The 16601-nt window shown below is 38.6% G+C and overlaps 1 protein-coding gene across 2 annotated transcripts in view; it reads right to left on the reverse strand.

The window, feature by feature from the left end:
* The window catches only part of LOC129247397 (proton-coupled zinc antiporter SLC30A2), a 243889-nt gene that overhangs the window by 89581 nt on the left and 137707 nt on the right, over positions 1–16601 (reverse strand). For both annotated transcript variants that reach the window (XM_054886517.1, XM_054886515.1), the window contains one exon: positions 4238–4417. In XM_054886517.1, the coding sequence (XP_054742492.1) occupies positions 4238–4417 (180 nt within the window). The remainder of the gene's footprint in view (positions 1–4237; positions 4418–16601) is intronic.

Consider the following 16601-nt stretch of genomic DNA (forward strand, 5'->3'; position numbering starts at 1 on the left):
GATTCAGCTGACAAACCGCACACACACAGCATCTTATTGACGCAGGTCGGTGAACAAAGCCGGGGTTTTTGAAGAGGTGAATGATGTATGGTTTGGCAGCTCTGTCAAGTTTAACGTTGTTGCCACATAATGAAAAACGGAAACGGAAATTGTGTATTGTCTTCCTCCAATGGTGGCGGTTTGCCAATTCTATTTTGCACGTAAGACGCCTACAAACGCACACACGTACATATATTTGATTGTTTGTTTGCCGGTATGCTTTTGTCACTTTGCTTTATTTGCTTGTTTGCCGCAATTGTTTACTGTTGTGGTTTCTTGTTTGTGTTAGTGTATGTGAATGTGCTGAGTTGCCAACACCTTCTCACATCAACTGCCGATTTGCCAATATTTTCGTTGCTGATTTTCTTGTTTGTCTCATATTATCTTGCCAACAAGGCTTGGCTAGATGTTGACGATATCCTGCCAACTGCTCATTAGACGCATTGCCACCTTGTACGAATTTTTCATGCTACTGCTGCGAATGGTTAAGTGGGGGTTTATATGTTTTCAAATATTTTTGACGCTTTAGTTGCCTACTTTTGGGTGAAAAACGATCTATGATAATTGAGGGTAGTTCATAGCTGCTTTTTATTGGTGCTAATGAGCTGGGAAATCTTTTTTAGAGCAATATCAGATGGACTGCATGAAAGTAAGGAGTTTTTACTTTTTAAAAAATTGTGTTCGCTTTTTATTGTTAAAAATGCCACATACTTAGGCACTGAAAAACTAAATTTTGCATACCTTTTGCACAAAACATTACTTCCTTTCAAAAATTTAGCTTACATTAGAAATTAGAATTTGCATACTTTTTGACAAACAAACAAAAAACTATTTATTGTTACGGTTGTTATGACTCTACGACTTTTTGACGTGACAACGTCTTATAATTCGATGTAGCCGGCTGCACGCACCAAAAAATGCGTCGTTATCTTGCTCATGCGTCGTTACCTTGCTTGAACTGCAAGCGAGAGCGCGGAACGAACGACAAAGAGCACAATCGGCCCCCGCGTTCGGCAACGTTCGACATCTGGCTCTGTCCTACTTGAGTGAGCATATATATGTATGTATATGTATGTATATGCACATTTGTATATAAATTCACATACTTGTATTTGCATATGCCTTCTTCCTGTGTGCATGGTAATGAACCATTTCTCTGCTGAGAATAGGACGATGATAGGAAAAGTAGGAAATGAAAGGGAGTGTTTCGAGTGCAAAGTGTCTTGAAAAAGTCAAATCGATGATGGTGTCTCTTAGTGTAGTTAACGTCTGACTCACAATCGAAATTGAACATATCTCCCATGAGTTTGATAAATGTTTCGTCATTTTTCACGTTTGTGTAAATGTAACTTGGCCTATTCCATTGCAATTCCATTTACCTCCTCCTCTATATCCATACAAAATATCTATCAAACAAATAAAATTCAAATTTTCTTTTAAAAAATGCAACCATTCCATCAGTATTTTTTTATAAAGTTGTCACGTTAAACTATCGTCAGTAAACTGACTTTACAGACAACCTCTTTTTTTGAACAACACTTTTTTCAAATTTTACATTTTCATTATAACCTTAAAGGATCGTTCAAAATGGGAACCTAGACGTGGTTTTAAATTAAAATGTCTAAAAATGTAGCTGCTTTCGGATATCACTATTTTTAATTCTAATAACAAAAATTATGTGGAAAATTAAATCATTTAAATAACAATCATGCGCACGTCCGTCGACAGGTAAAATCCGCCAAACAGTCGATTCAAGAAAGCCTAACTGTTGAGAACGTCGAGATATCGAAGTAGAAAGTTGTCTACCAGTTCTTTTCCTATTCTCAACAGAACCAGTTTCTTGAAATATTTGAATTGTGAACTCATTCTGACGTTTATTCCCACCAAATTTTCTTCCACGCATTTTGCAATATTATCTTCTTCCAGATAGACCATCTTCGTAATAGCTTTCATACTTTTAATATGTTATTTTTTCGCGTAAAATTGTAGATCTGCCCAGTTGACACATGTCAAAGATGACATGAAAATAAGGTACCGTCTAGGAATTATTCACTACTGAAATCTAGGCGTCACTTTTCAAAGACCGTTTATAAGTGTATAACCTACTTTCAGGGGCCGCCAGTTTTTTTTTACTGTGTTGATATGATTGCTCTACAAATATGAAATTATTCTGCTATTCTAAGCAAAGCAAGCATACTTTTAGGCTCTTAGAAGCTGGAACTTGTATACTTCTTGGCAAAGCAAGTTAGTTATTCGAGTTTTTATGTTTCTAAGATGCTTTTGAGCTACACTAATTACAACTTTTATATTTTCATTATAATCTGATATATTTGTAGCATATTTTTAGGGGCCGAAACATTTTTGTTACTGTGCTTTATATTATATTTTGATAGGTTGATAAGATTTCTACACAAATTTAAAATGAGTCTGTTTTTCTTAATGAGGATAGCATACTTTTAGGCGCTTAGAAGCTGAACTTTGTATGCTAATGTATATAAGTTATTATTTATGTTTCTTAGATGCTTCTAAGTTACATTTTTTTCACTTTGTGTATTTGCATTATAGTCTTGTAAATTTTTAGCCTATTTGCAGGAGCTACAACATTGTTTTAAAACTTTATGGTTTACACTTTAAGCACATGATATGAATGCAATACGAATTTGAAGTCATTTTAGTATTATAAAAAAGAAAGCACACTTTTAGGCGCTTAAAAATAAGCGCTGCATACTTTTAGGTACAATCACAAAACCGGTCAATCAAATTCAATCGCAGTTTTTGTTACTGTGCTTTATATTATATTTTGATGGGTTGATAAGATTTCTACACAAATTTAAAATTAGTCTGTTTTTTTAATGAGGATAGCATACTTTTAGGCGTTTAGAAGCTGAAATATGTATGTCTGTAAGTTATTTTTCAGCTTTTTATGTTTCTCAGATGCTTTCGAGTCACATTTTTTTAAATTTGTAATTTTTGCATTACAGTCTTGTAAAATGTTAGCCCATTTTTAGGAGCCGACACATTATTTTAAAACTTTATGGCTTACATTTTAAGCGCATGATATGAATGCAATACGAGTTTAAAGTCATTTTAGTATTCTAAAAAAGAAAGCACACTTTTAGGCGCTTAAAAATATGCGCTGCATACTTTAGGTACAATCACAAAACCGTTCAATCAAACTCAATCGCGGTCTCGATTTCTCAAATTCTGTTCTCAAACCCATTCATCTCTTCCACGCTCACCACATTCGTTTATGGCAAAGCTTGCCCCTAAGTATGCAACACTCATACATACAGCAATCACCTAATTGACGTTCTTGACCAAACTCAACTCAACAAAGAGAAATGCCAACTGAAATACGGTCATTTTGCAATATTCGGGACGCGTAGCAGCATTTGTCAAAAAACAAAAAAAAACATTGTGGTTACGCCGAAAAGTAGACACCAAATGCCATTTGCTACACAGCTAAGAAACGGCGTTGATAAAGAAAGAAATGCATACGCGATGTGAGCGCTATTGACATAGACCTATGACCACGTCGCCAAGCCAGAGAACCAAGTCAACAGGGCAGCACACCAACGATGTGTGGCAAGCATGAAAGATGGCTGACAAATAGGCACAAAGATGGCCAGCAAGCAAGCAGACGCTCTAAAACACAATTGCAAAGCAGGAAATGAAAATTAGCTGCAAAAAAGTAGAATCACAAATCAATTGCCTTAATGCTGGCCACAGCTGTGATTTCTGTGCTGGCAAAGACTTTTTGAAGAAATATAGCACAGCTTACTTGCACACACAGAGCTGGTTGCCTACATTTAGGTGCTTCACAAGTACATTTTCATAACTGCATTGCTTATTCTCAACCAAACTTGCACTTGCTGATGGTACGCTTTCGCATAGGGCTGATTTCGACTCGCCAATTGAACTTAAATTTGGCCTATCTGCTTTGTAATTAAAAGCTTATGTAAATGTGCAATTAATTCCCAGCTACACTTAGCACATAATACGCTTTGCTTATCTACTTAACACACAATTAAATAATTCATGGTCAATGCCACAATTATGTGAACCACGCCAGTGCGACTATAATCACATTCGTTATGGAATAATTTATTATCATGGTACTCGTAACAATATATCAATTATTTTGTTAGTATGCATGTGTGTATGTGTGTATGTGTGTGAATGATAAGTGGGTACTTACACCAAATTAACCAAAATCGCCAAACCAGATGTAATCAACATAATCTTAGCGTCCACTTCAAAATCGCGATTAATCAAACGTTGCACGGCCAACCAGACAAGTATTGCGGTAATGACCCAAATCATTATAACAGAGGCCATGGCACCAATAACTTCTGCGCGATACCAGCCAAAGGACATGCTGTAGAAGAAGGAGAAAAAAGATGAAGAAAAAGTTGATAAGTAATAGAACTAAGTTGAAACGTGTTGCGGATGGAAAACGAAAATGTGTATTATTATTAAGGAAATTAAATTCGTTCATGTAATTTGCTTTGATTTTTCCTCTTAACGAACAAGGCACTTAACTCGAAGGAAAAGTTAGTTATTAGCTTTAACGGGGACACTTTAACTTTATAGGGCGAAAAGACACAGTACTCCAGTAGATGTTAGTCAACGGCTGTCTGTTATAAAACTTCTTGATAACATTGGAAACACGAGTATCTACAGTGAGACCTGTGGTTAAAACACCTCGTCTGAAGTTTGTCTCAACCAGCCTCAGTGCAATACTCCACTTCCTCAATGAAGCTAAACATTTTCAGAGAAGAAGATCAAATGACTTTTCATCCTAACTTCTGCTGCAATATTCATTATGAACTGCAAGCAGTCTAAACTGGTAATGGAGTGCTAAATACTCTTGGCATGACCAATCAAATTTGGATTCTCTGGATATTGGGTAATATTAGCAATGAAGGCTAAAGTTATTAAGGGGTTGGGGTAGTCAGAGGCCCGTATGATGTACTACTGTGGGCAAAAAGTAAAATGAAAAATCTTTATTTATTCTTGTAAATCAATTTCATCCCCTTAAAAATAATCCCCTCTCGATGAAATACACTTATGCCAACGATTTTTCCAATCCCCGAAACATGCCAAATAGTCTATTTCCGGTATAGCCATCAGCACCTTCTTCGATTCAGCTTTTATCTCCTCAATCGACTCGAAATGCGTTCCCCGGAGTGGTCTCTTGAGTTTTAGGAATAGCCAGAAGTCACACGGAGCCAAATCAGGCGAATACGGTGGTTGCGGAACGATATGCGTGGAGTTTTTGGCGAAATGGTCACGAAGAACGAGTGCAGTGTGAGACGGTGCATTATCGTGATGCAAAAACCAAGAGTTGTTGGCCCATAATTCTGGTCTTTTTAGACAAATTGCTTCACGTAAACGACGCATAACGCTCAAATAATATTCCTTATTAACAGTTTGGCCAGGTGGAAGGAATTCATAGTGCACCACACCACGAAAATCGAAAAAAACTGTTACCATGACCTTTATTTTTGAACGACTTTGACGTGCTCTTTTCGGTCTGGCCTCGCCTTTAGCACGATATTCGCTTGATTGGTCGGTTGTTTCAGGGTCGTAAGCATAAATCCAAGTCTCATCTCCCGTAATGATGCATTTGAGCTTGTCCTGATAGACTAAAAGCATTGTTTCACACACATCAACGCGACGACTTTTTTCCAAGAAATTGAGAGTTTTCAGTACCAAACGAGATTTGACTTTTCGTAGGCCCAAATGGTCTTTCAAAATGGTTTTTACATACCCTTCTGATATTCCGATCATATCAGTAAGGTCTTTAACAGTCAACCGACGATTTTTCAGCACTAACTCCTTCACTTTATTGACGTGTTGGTCATCTGTTGACGTCGATGGTCGTCCGGAGGGCTCCAAGTCATCAACACGTTCTCGACCCTCTTTGAAGTCTTTGTACCACTTATAAACATTTTTCTCCGCCATGGTCGAATCACCAAATGCCTTCTGCAACATGCTAAACGTTTCCGCAGCCGAAATTTCATTCCACAAACAAAATTTGATGGCACTTCTCTGCTCAATCAAATCAGACATTGTAAAAATCGAAAAATGCACTCTTGGTCGTTTGGTAAACACAAGCGTAAATATATTACTGATAATGACATTCACATGAAAGTTGGCCCAGATGTTATCAACAGTGCTGTCAACTCATGAAAAAAATAACTAGAGCGAAACTTTAATCCCGCGAAGTTTGACAAATAAATTCTCCTTACTTTTTGCCCATAGTAGTATGATGATTTTTGCTAGTGAATTGCTTTATTTTACAAAAATAAAAACATAGCATTAATACAACATTTTCAAATTGACATTAACAAAACTTCGAAACAAAATGTATAATTGTAAGAGTTATCGCTGTTTGTGTGGAGCCCGATTATCCAGAAGTTCCTTGCGGTGATCATCACAAGTCCTTGGAGATTCATGTAAAAAGAAAGCGCCGTTTCATCTAATCCAAATGACTCACCAAAATTGTTTGTCAACAAAACCTTTAGAACAGTCTATCATTAACAGAAAATTAACAGTCACAGGGTTTCCAGTAAATTGGCTTAAAATACGCTGGATAAAGTTAGAAAGGTCCAAACCCTATCTCATACAATTCAAATGTGACTATAATGAAGATACAGAATTTCAAGCCATTAATATAAGAAAATCTTTAGTTGGTAGACCGCAAAGTTAGAAAAATATGTGTAGATCAGCCTTTATTATATCCTAAAGGTAGAACTGTGACAAAGGAACAAAGGAGAGACATGATGGACCGGCTAAAATTTATTCCTCCTGTTAAACACGACTACTAGAAGAACTTTTCAACAAATCGAAATGACGAATCCTCGCATACAGCTGATGAAGAAAATATTATTTATAATATTGCTGAATCATCCCAAAGAATAACATAAAGCTGCTATAAATTAATTACGAAAATTATTTTATCACCGAACTTCCGACATTCATTTTTATGGAAAAGCTCTTTTCAGTTGCCAAATCGATTAACTCCATCAGTCACTGTAACATTACTGATCATTGTTTGTTGGCTATTCTTTCTTACTAATTTTATATACCGTTAGATGAAAGCTATATCTGAAATTATGTATTCTACATTATATATTTGAGTTCATATTATCAGAGGAATTTTTAAAAACAATATGCATTACATCATCGCGTTTCTCAACTCTTCGTTTTATGGAGTTAATCGATGTGTGCACTGAGCGGCTCAATTGTTTAAGGGGGGGGGGGGTAGGGTTTAGCGCTAAAAAAAACACTTTTTTTTAATTTTTTACAGAAATATAAGCCATATTAGATACCATAAGATACTTTAATAAAATCAGTTGCATGTTATTGTACATCTTTTCAATAAGTTTTTAAAAAATATTAATAATAAAATATTGACAAATAAGCCCATGACAGAGTTTTTTTGGAGATATGTTTTTCGAGAGGTGCTCTGCGGTGCCAATCGGCATTCGTCGCAGAATCATCTGAAACTAAAAAAGTCGAATTTTTCAGTTAAAGTATGACGTAATGCTCCCCCCTACATTAATAAAAATTTTTTTTTTCATTTTTGTATATTAGTTTTGGTGGCAAAAAAACGTAAAACGAGCATTTTTGGCGAAAAATTTCGCCATATTTGTAAGTGAAAAACAAACTTAAAAAAAAAAAATAAAAAAAAAACAGTGTAGGGGGGAAGTATTTTTGATTTAGAAAACGTGTGCCAAATTTGAAAAGAATCGGTTGAATAGTTTCGGAGTTGTGATTGGCACCGACTTTTAAGAAGTCGTTTCGGGAAAAACGCATTTGAAAAAATGACTCTGAGAAATTATCGATGCTCCGCATTCGAGTAGAGTGCCTACAAAGGCTATAACTTTGAGAGTTCTGCTCCGATCCACTTAAAATTTTGACACAACATTCTTGAAATGATTTACTATAAGATGAGTGAAGAAAAAAAATTTCGATTTTGTGACCCTACCCCCACCCCCCCTTAAAAGAAAATCAAAATTAAAAAAAAAAAACAAATCCCTCGATCAGGCATGAGATTTTTATATTTTTCAAAGCAGTATAAGTTTTATTGAAATCTACCAAGCGGTTTTTAAGTTACAGTGATCACCAGTTCAAAAAACATAGGTTTGAGAAAAACGCATTTAAAGTTTTGCTATCGATTTCCGGAGTGCCCGAGCACCCTTTGTTAATTGTTGAATAACTCGAAAACCATTCGTCGAATTCACTTCACATTTTCACACAATATTTTTAAGATATTATACTTTAAGAATGTGCAAAAAAAATCTAATTTTTTGAAAATTCTGACTACCCCTAGCCCTTTAAAAAATTACGAATAAAATTTAAAAGTGTAAAGCCACTAATGAGCAACACTTTTCTGACTTATTTGTGTCTTAAAAGAATCAATTCAACGACCAAATTAAGTAAACGATGATAAATTTAGAGGTATCGGATTTTAAATTGAAATAAAACAACGAAAATTCAAATTGATTGAGCAATCTTTATTATTTTTGCGTAGAACCATACATGATATTTAATTTTTAAGGAGTAGCTCTGAACACCAATTTTGCCTGACTTACTGGAGGATCTCTGTCGGTATCTCGTGAATAACTTTAGAAATATTGGCTTTGGATACCTCAATCGAAGCTGGTTTATCCACAAAGCATTTAGACTTCACATACCCCCACCAAAAAAAGGTCAAAGGTGTGATATCACACGAACTTGGTGGTTAATCCACTGGTCCGAGACGAGAGGTAAACTGCTCAACAAAACGACGACGCAGAAAATCCATTGTTTCACGGGCTGTATGCTGAATGTGGCACCCGGGAACATTGCAGAAAAAACTGCCGCTGCATGCGCCGCAATCAGATTGAGGTGTTCGGGCCATCAGCTCGACTTAAGCTACGGACGCTCTAGTATTCTTAAAAACTTTGAGCTCATGGTACTGGATCATTGTACACCCACGCTAAGTCTGAGCGGAACTTTTTCCATTCATATTCGCTCTAGGGAGGTGTGGACGGAGTGCACCATTTGAAGGCAGAACTTGGCAAACATCTTTACGGATGGCTCGAAGTTGGACGGAAGAGTTGATGGGGGAGTATTCTGCTAAGAGCTCACCGTCAAGCTAAAATTTAGGCTTCCGAAGCACTGTTTTGTTTTCCAAGCGGAGGTAGTCGCAATTAATGAAGCAGTGGCTTGGTTGCTCACTTCTTTAATTACTGCAAAGGATATAAATATCTACTCCGACCGCCAAGCGGCAATTAGTGCCTTGAGCTTGTTGTTTGTGCGTTCGATATTAGTCTGGGAATACTTGGCTTCTCTCTCGATTGCAATCGAATACTTCGATATTACGCTTATTTTGGTTCCCGATCATATCGGCAAAGAGGGAAACTGCTGGGCTGACGAGCTTGCTAGACAAGTGACCCTGGCGACGGTTTCATCGCAAAATGAGAGGATTGCGGTTCCCTTCAAAACTGTGGTCTGTTCCTCGAAATATGAGTCTCGCATCTTTTGAGAGCTGGTGGTCTGCTATTGGAAAATGGGTCTCGCATAAACTCAGCGAGCGCTGGTCTAGTGCACAAACGTGCAAAGTCGCGAGATCCTTCTGGCCACGGGTAGATCGGGGCGCTCAAGGGAACTTCCGAACCTAATAAAGGTACAGCTCTCGAATTTGGTAGGTATTCTTAGCGAATATTGTCCTTTAGGTGTCCATGCAGGGAGACTTGGAATATTGCTACAAATCCTTCCTGTAGATACTGTTTGTCAGCTGTCCTGCTCTCGTCGGGTAAGAATTTAGACATCCGGGCTCTCACTTTTCACTACACCTGCGGGTATTGCGGGTTTAAATATCACACATTTCGAACAATTCATAAGTATCTTGAAACGGCTAAGTCGAACGTAAATACCCACTGTTGGTCGTAGCGCTCTAATATCAAAATCTCTTCTTCCTTTTTTTTACCTGCCTGGTTTCTTTCCTTCTCCTTTAACCCCGTTTGGTATCACAGCGGACGAATTTTGAATATTTCGCCGAAGTGGCGGCTGCCGTCGCCAAATGGGTTGGTGCGTGACTACCATTCGGAATTCAGAGAGAGAACGTTGGTTCGAATATCGGTGAAACACCAAAATTAAGAAAAATATTTTTCTTATAGCGGTCGCCCCTCGGCAGGCAATGGCAAACCTCCGGGTGTATTTCTGCCATGAAAAAGCTCCTCATAAAAATATCTGCCGTTCGGAGTCGGCTTGAAACTGTAGGTCCCTCCATTTGTCGAACAACAACAAGACGCACACCACAAATAGGAGGAGGAGCTCGGCCAAACCCCCAAGAAGAGTGTACGCGCCAATTATATATATATGATCGAAGTGGGCCCATCGCAAGGGCAGCCATTTATGCCGACCTAACCTACCAACCCATACAAGATCATTCGCTTTATTCCTCGAAAGCAAGATTAAATGAGATTCCATAAATCTTTTAAGACGACACAACAGATCGCAGTACGCACTAGGCCCACAATGCTTCAGGTTGAGGTGCCCGCAAGGTCGCCCTGAGTAAGTACCTATACATTTAAACAGATGTGGAGGGCTCTTTATAGTTGCTTTTTTAGATAGTTAAGCGGCCATCGAGGTCCGCATCAGCATTACTATTATATCCGGTATCCAAAAACACTGCTGCCCTGTGGTGTGTACAGGTTTACTGCGCGTTTGAAGGGAATAAGGCGGCCCAGCGCAAATTTAGTGGCAAATGTAGAGGAGTCTAGTGATGATGTAAGTGGCAGGCGTATGCAAAGCGCTACCCTACCCTCACTGCAATCGTTTAATTGCAAGCAAGTAAAAACTTGAAAACACAACATCAACAAGAACTCAGCCCAAACAAACTGCAGAAGAAAATTGTACATAGGCGCAACTTTTGCTTATCCATTTTAACTCGTTCACAGCTGCAACCAGCCAATGGTAGTGGCAGGGAAATTCGAAGAGGTAAGCCGAAATTCAGCGCAAAGTGCCTTTGAATATTTTATGAAAATGAGATTGGTTTTTAGGCTGCCCCACCAGCATTGCTGGCTGCACACAGCCTCATCAACTGACTAAAAGCCAATACTGCCGTTCGGCATTCACCACCACCACCACCACCACCACCAGCTCCACTCACTCACACACTGCCCTAATGTTTACAGCTTATCCTGTTTGTATGCTGCGAGCTGTTTCTGTAGTCGCTTATAGGAGTGTGGCTGTTATTGTTATTTTGGCATTTTTTGTTTGTTCATTTCCTTTTTGTGGTTTGCGCCGCCAAGCAGTCACAGCAGCAGACTGAATGAAGTTGAATTGAGTTCAGTAATTTTTACGTTGCGCTTTGTTTTATTGTATGCTTTCACTGTCTGCCAGCAACCAGACCGGCCATACGCTCACCTTCTCTCTCCCGAACGCTCTCTCCTGCGCTCTCACACTTGCCCTCCTCGCTCCAGCCGAATCGTCATAAAATGTTGTACATTTTACAACGGTAATTTCTCTGGTGATTTCACGCAATCAAATAAGCAAATACAGAAAACCGAATAATGAAGTTGGCTGAGCGCAGGCATCAGCAGGTAGAAAGCCGAGCTTCAGTGCCGCCCAGTGCCTCACAGCTGTATCGGCATTGTTGTGCATATTTTATTTAAATTGCTACAATTTTGTATTTGAGTTTTTGATTTTTCAGCCTTCTTTGTAATAATTTTGTTTAGACTGGTGGGTAATGTATTTGTTTACAAAAACGCCTAAAAGCAGACAAAGAAATTTTTAAAAGACTACAGCGGAAGGTATGAACAAGCGCAAGAAACTTTAAAAAGAGCTCCCGCAAGAATGCAATAAAAATAACAATAAAATGTGTTGCATTGAAGAAGACGAACGCAATAAAGCCAAAAAAAAAATTTAAAAAAATATGCAAAAATACTAAATGAAATCGGACGGCCAGTCACACAATCAAAGTTGCTGCCAAACCCAGCGCTGTTGTACCAAACCGTTGCTTGTACACTCACTGACACGCCTTTCATGCAGCTGTCTAACCGCCTACATATCTGTACGTCTGCCTGCCTATCCAACTGTCAGTTTGCTGCTGCAGGAGGCTGCTGGCTTGTTGAATAATTTAGTTGAAATTTTCGTCTATTTCGCAGATTGATCTTCCCTCCCTCCCTACCAATCTACACTACCCACCTACCTACCTACTGCAACGGCTGGCCGCGCATAAACAAATTTAGCACATTTTTCAACGTCCACTTGCAGTTGCTTTTAAAAACTGCAGTGCATATTTTCATGCGCACAAGCTTACAAATGCAAATTTCTTTGCCACTCTTTGTTTTTGTAACCGCAATGGCAATGTGGATGTAAAAAAAATTGTGTTTTTGCGTTTTGTGTGGCTTAGAGTAATTTTTGTGAATAAATTTTTTGCGAGCTCCTGCCTGCTTTTAGGCGTAAACACGTTGCCTTTATTTTCACACAAGCGCCAGCCATATTTTTCCAAGCTTCAAACATATACGTTTGGAATGGGGTGTGTGTTTGCAAAAATTAACAAATTAAGTCATAAATGAGATTGGTAATGGATGAGAAGAATTCAGAAAGCCCCAAAAACCACAAAACCTTCAAACTACTGAGCTGCAATAAACGAGCGTACATTATGGGAATTCGTAGACGCAAAATGCTAATCATACATTGGACTGGAATTGCAGTTTTTTATTTACAAGCTGCGAATTTTACATAAGTCTTTTGAAAAAGAAAAAATAAAAAAAATACTCGCCTACCATATGAGGGAAAATTGGGCAGAGTAAAAAATGTTGAGCATTTTTCGCGAGATGTCTTTAGAGCGCCATAAGTCAAAATGCCGAAAAACGCCGCATCCCTTGTTACTATACACTTTCATATTTAAATTTTTTTAAATCTAGCTTTACTAATTGTAAATAAAACAAAATTGCTAATCCTTTAACAAAAGCCATATGTATGAATCAAAGCCCGAACTCAGTACAAACCTCAGAAAATTAAGAGAATAAATTTAGTACATTTTGAAAAGTGCACTTGTACAATGTTTCTACAAAATGAGTAAGAATAGTTAATGAAAATAAAATAAAAATTCAATTTAACTTTCATACAAATTACCAACTTTTAAATCAGAATTTTGGAAAAAATTTTGAGTATGCGGTTTTATAGCCATTTTTTATAACTGCTGTCTAATTTTAATATACAAGGTCCGGCCGTCGAAGTGTAACCAATTTCAGATCGCCCGCGTAGCTGCTGCACGGGCATCAGTTGTCTGTTAGTTGGCTAAACGGCAGTACAGATTATACCAAGGCCAGGGTGGGCCGTATAGCGTTTGCTTTTTGAGCCACCTATTTTTTCATGGACGTCATTTGGTTTCAACAGGTCGGTGCAACTTGTCACACTGCCAAAGTTACAGTCGAACTTTTGGCTACCGTTTTTGAAAACCGATTATTCGAAATTCCGATATCAATTGGTCGCCTCGGAGCTGTGATTTAAGCCCGTTGGACTATTTTTTGTGCGGAATCGTTAAGGACAAATGCTATGCGAACCATCCAGAGACGATTGATGCTTTAAAACACGAAATCGAAGTTGCCATTCACGAACTTGGAGCCCAAACAATCGAAAATGTGCTTAAAAATTGGGTTGATCGAATGGCCTACTGTAAAGCCAGTCGTGGCAGTCATTTCAACGATATTATTTTTCGTTCATAAATGACTACGTTCAATCTTCAAGATAAAAAAAAAGTTTGAAAAAATATTGATTAGTTTTTTTTATAGCCGATTCAAAAAGCACATTTTACATGGCCCACCCTGTAGTTTACAAGCTCGCGAAAGTATTTTGCGGAGAGTAAACGCGAAAAAAGAAAATCAGTACAGGAGAGGTGGACATCAAAAGACTGCAACGTCACGTGAAATGGTTCAAAAAGTGAAGAAGCGACTTTAGCGAAATCTCCGACGAAGTGCCAATCAAATGGCGAAAGAACTGAAAATATCTGACCGTAGCATTCGTCGCATGCTGAAGAATAATCTCAGAGTTCAGCCTTACAAGATCCAAAAGGTGCTTGATCTCACACCAAAGCAGCAACAAGTTTGACTTGAGAGAGCGAAGGAGTTGCTTCGCTTGACCGAAGCGATCAATTTCCGAACATTGTGCTTTCTGACTAAAATTAAGCAATTCGTAAACTCTCAAAACGATAGGATTTATTTGTCCGACTGTTCGTAAGAGAATTCGAGTCATCGATTGGTCAACAGGATGCAGCACCCGCCACAGGTACTAGTTTGGGCCGCTGTCACCGCAGATGGGCGCTCTCCAATCGTTTTCATCGAACCTAGCGTCAAAGTAAATGCGAAATATTATCAGGAAACTATTCTGGATATTGCTGTGAAGTCGTGGGCAGCCAAACATTTCGGTGGCAGACCATGGACGTTTCAACAGGACTCGGCACCATCTCACAAAGCACGAGTAAATCAAGAATGGCTAAAATACAACAATCCGAAATTCATAACGTCCACACAATTGATCTCAAATTCACCAGACACGAATCCGATGGACTATTCTCTTTAACCCGTTTTGCAGAGTAAGGTCCGAACTGAAAGATGCACCAGTCTCAAGGCGCTGAAAGCAGCCCTTGTCCTCGGGGAGTCATAATACAATACTTGCAAATCACATTCGGACAGCTTGTGAACCGTTTCTGGTCCATCTCAAGGCCACAGTCAAGACAAAAAATTAGTCATATTAAGCAAAAGAAAATTGAACTTTTTCTGAACTTTGTATAAAGTTAAGAGCTAAAATTCATATTATTCGTCGACACTGGAAGTAGATACAATTACGCAATTAAGCACATTGGAAAGAAAAATACTGGGTCCAGTACGGTCTCTATTGCATCAGATATAATAACGGGCTAGAGGAATTCCTACAAGTCGAAAATGTCGTTTGTTTGGATTTGTTAAATCGCAGCGCATCTGATTGCAGATTTGCAGCATCTCAGATGAAAGAAAGCTGTGGAAAGTACGGTGGAGAGTGAAGAGAACGACCGTGGAAAAGATGGTGAGGTTAGGTAAGGTTGTAATGGTTGTCCCCCTTTGTGAAACCTTTGCAAGAGGGAAAAAATTAAAAAGAGATGAAGGAAAACGATATGATGAAAAGGAGAGGGGTGAGGGGTTGACTATTTGTGAACTATGAACGTTGTCTAATTTGCGGTTGTGTTTGCCGTTTTGTGCTGCTGATGAAAATCATCAGACGTCTAATATCAAGACCTGCTATGTCAGCAGGTGCGAGAGCGGTGCAACTAAGAAACAGGTGCTAAGATGATTCCATCTCACGTTCTTGCTTCGGCAGAACATATTCAGGGCTGCCCATATTCGACGGATCCATCTGACAACCCTGTATATTTTAACAGAGACGTCAGATCGCTTACTGACATACCGCGTTGGAAGCGTCAATACAAGCAGATTTTTACCATGGAACAGTACACGCCACGCGAGTGCTCCCAAACTGTTGAAATTTACATTCATCAAAAGAAGTCAATTGTGCGTATAAAAAATAAATAATGTGAAAAGTGCGCCCTCTAAGAACACCATTAAACGTTTATACGAAAGGTTTTAGACTGGTGATGCTCTTTCTAATCCAAAGAGGCCAAATCAAAACCGACCAAGGCGATCGAATTGTACGGGCCAGTGTTGAGACGTCGCCAAGGACATCCCAAAATCGCCGTTCTCAACAGTTGGGCATTGCTCGGACCACTTTACAACGAATTATCCGCATTGATTTGCATTTATTCCCGTATAAGATTCAATTGACGCAAAGATTGTTGCCTGCGGACAAGCCTCGTCGATTGGAATGGGCCCAAATATTAAAAAAAAAAAACACATGGATCCGTCGAATATGGGCAACCCAGTACTAAAATTGGAAAATATGGTTAGATGTTTTTGAGGATGATCTAGGAAGCATAGTAGCAACAAACTACCGTGGAATGGCTTTGGACCGAGATGTATGAAGAAAAATTGTGGAGGAAACTAAGGCTCACATTGGAGCACGAAAGGCCATGAGGTCGAAGTGCAAACCTAAGAAAGAATCTATCTAAGAAGAAGGCTCACACTGAGCTATAGTACTATGCATGATGATAATGATTAAATTGCGGGAAGCGGGAGTATCTGATTGCTAATTAATATGTGGCTATTCCATTTGACAACTCTGGCTCTCTCGTCCTTTACAAACCTCTTTGCTTTCCAATGGGTTTCCACTATTACTAAATCACTATCATTCCATTATTTTTCTCATTACTAAGAAACAGATTTCAGCAAACTTTTTGTTAACATCAAATAAGAGTTTGTCTACCGCAAATCGGGTTAATTCATGCCCGCGTGCATACAAAGGTAGGTAGGTAGGTTTGCACTCGCAAATCCACACAACCAGCCACTTTCGTAAACAACATTTGCAAAAGCCACACCGACGTTGCCCACAAAACTAACTCACAGCGCATTAGCGTAAAAACTTTTAATCAGTTCACAAATGCATTCATTCCACTCACTCAACTAGAG

This window comes from Anastrepha obliqua, chromosome 5 (genome assembly GCF_027943255.1).
Source record: "Anastrepha obliqua isolate idAnaObli1 chromosome 5, idAnaObli1_1.0, whole genome shotgun sequence".
Classification (NCBI taxonomy): domain Eukaryota; kingdom Metazoa; phylum Arthropoda; class Insecta; order Diptera; family Tephritidae; genus Anastrepha; species Anastrepha obliqua.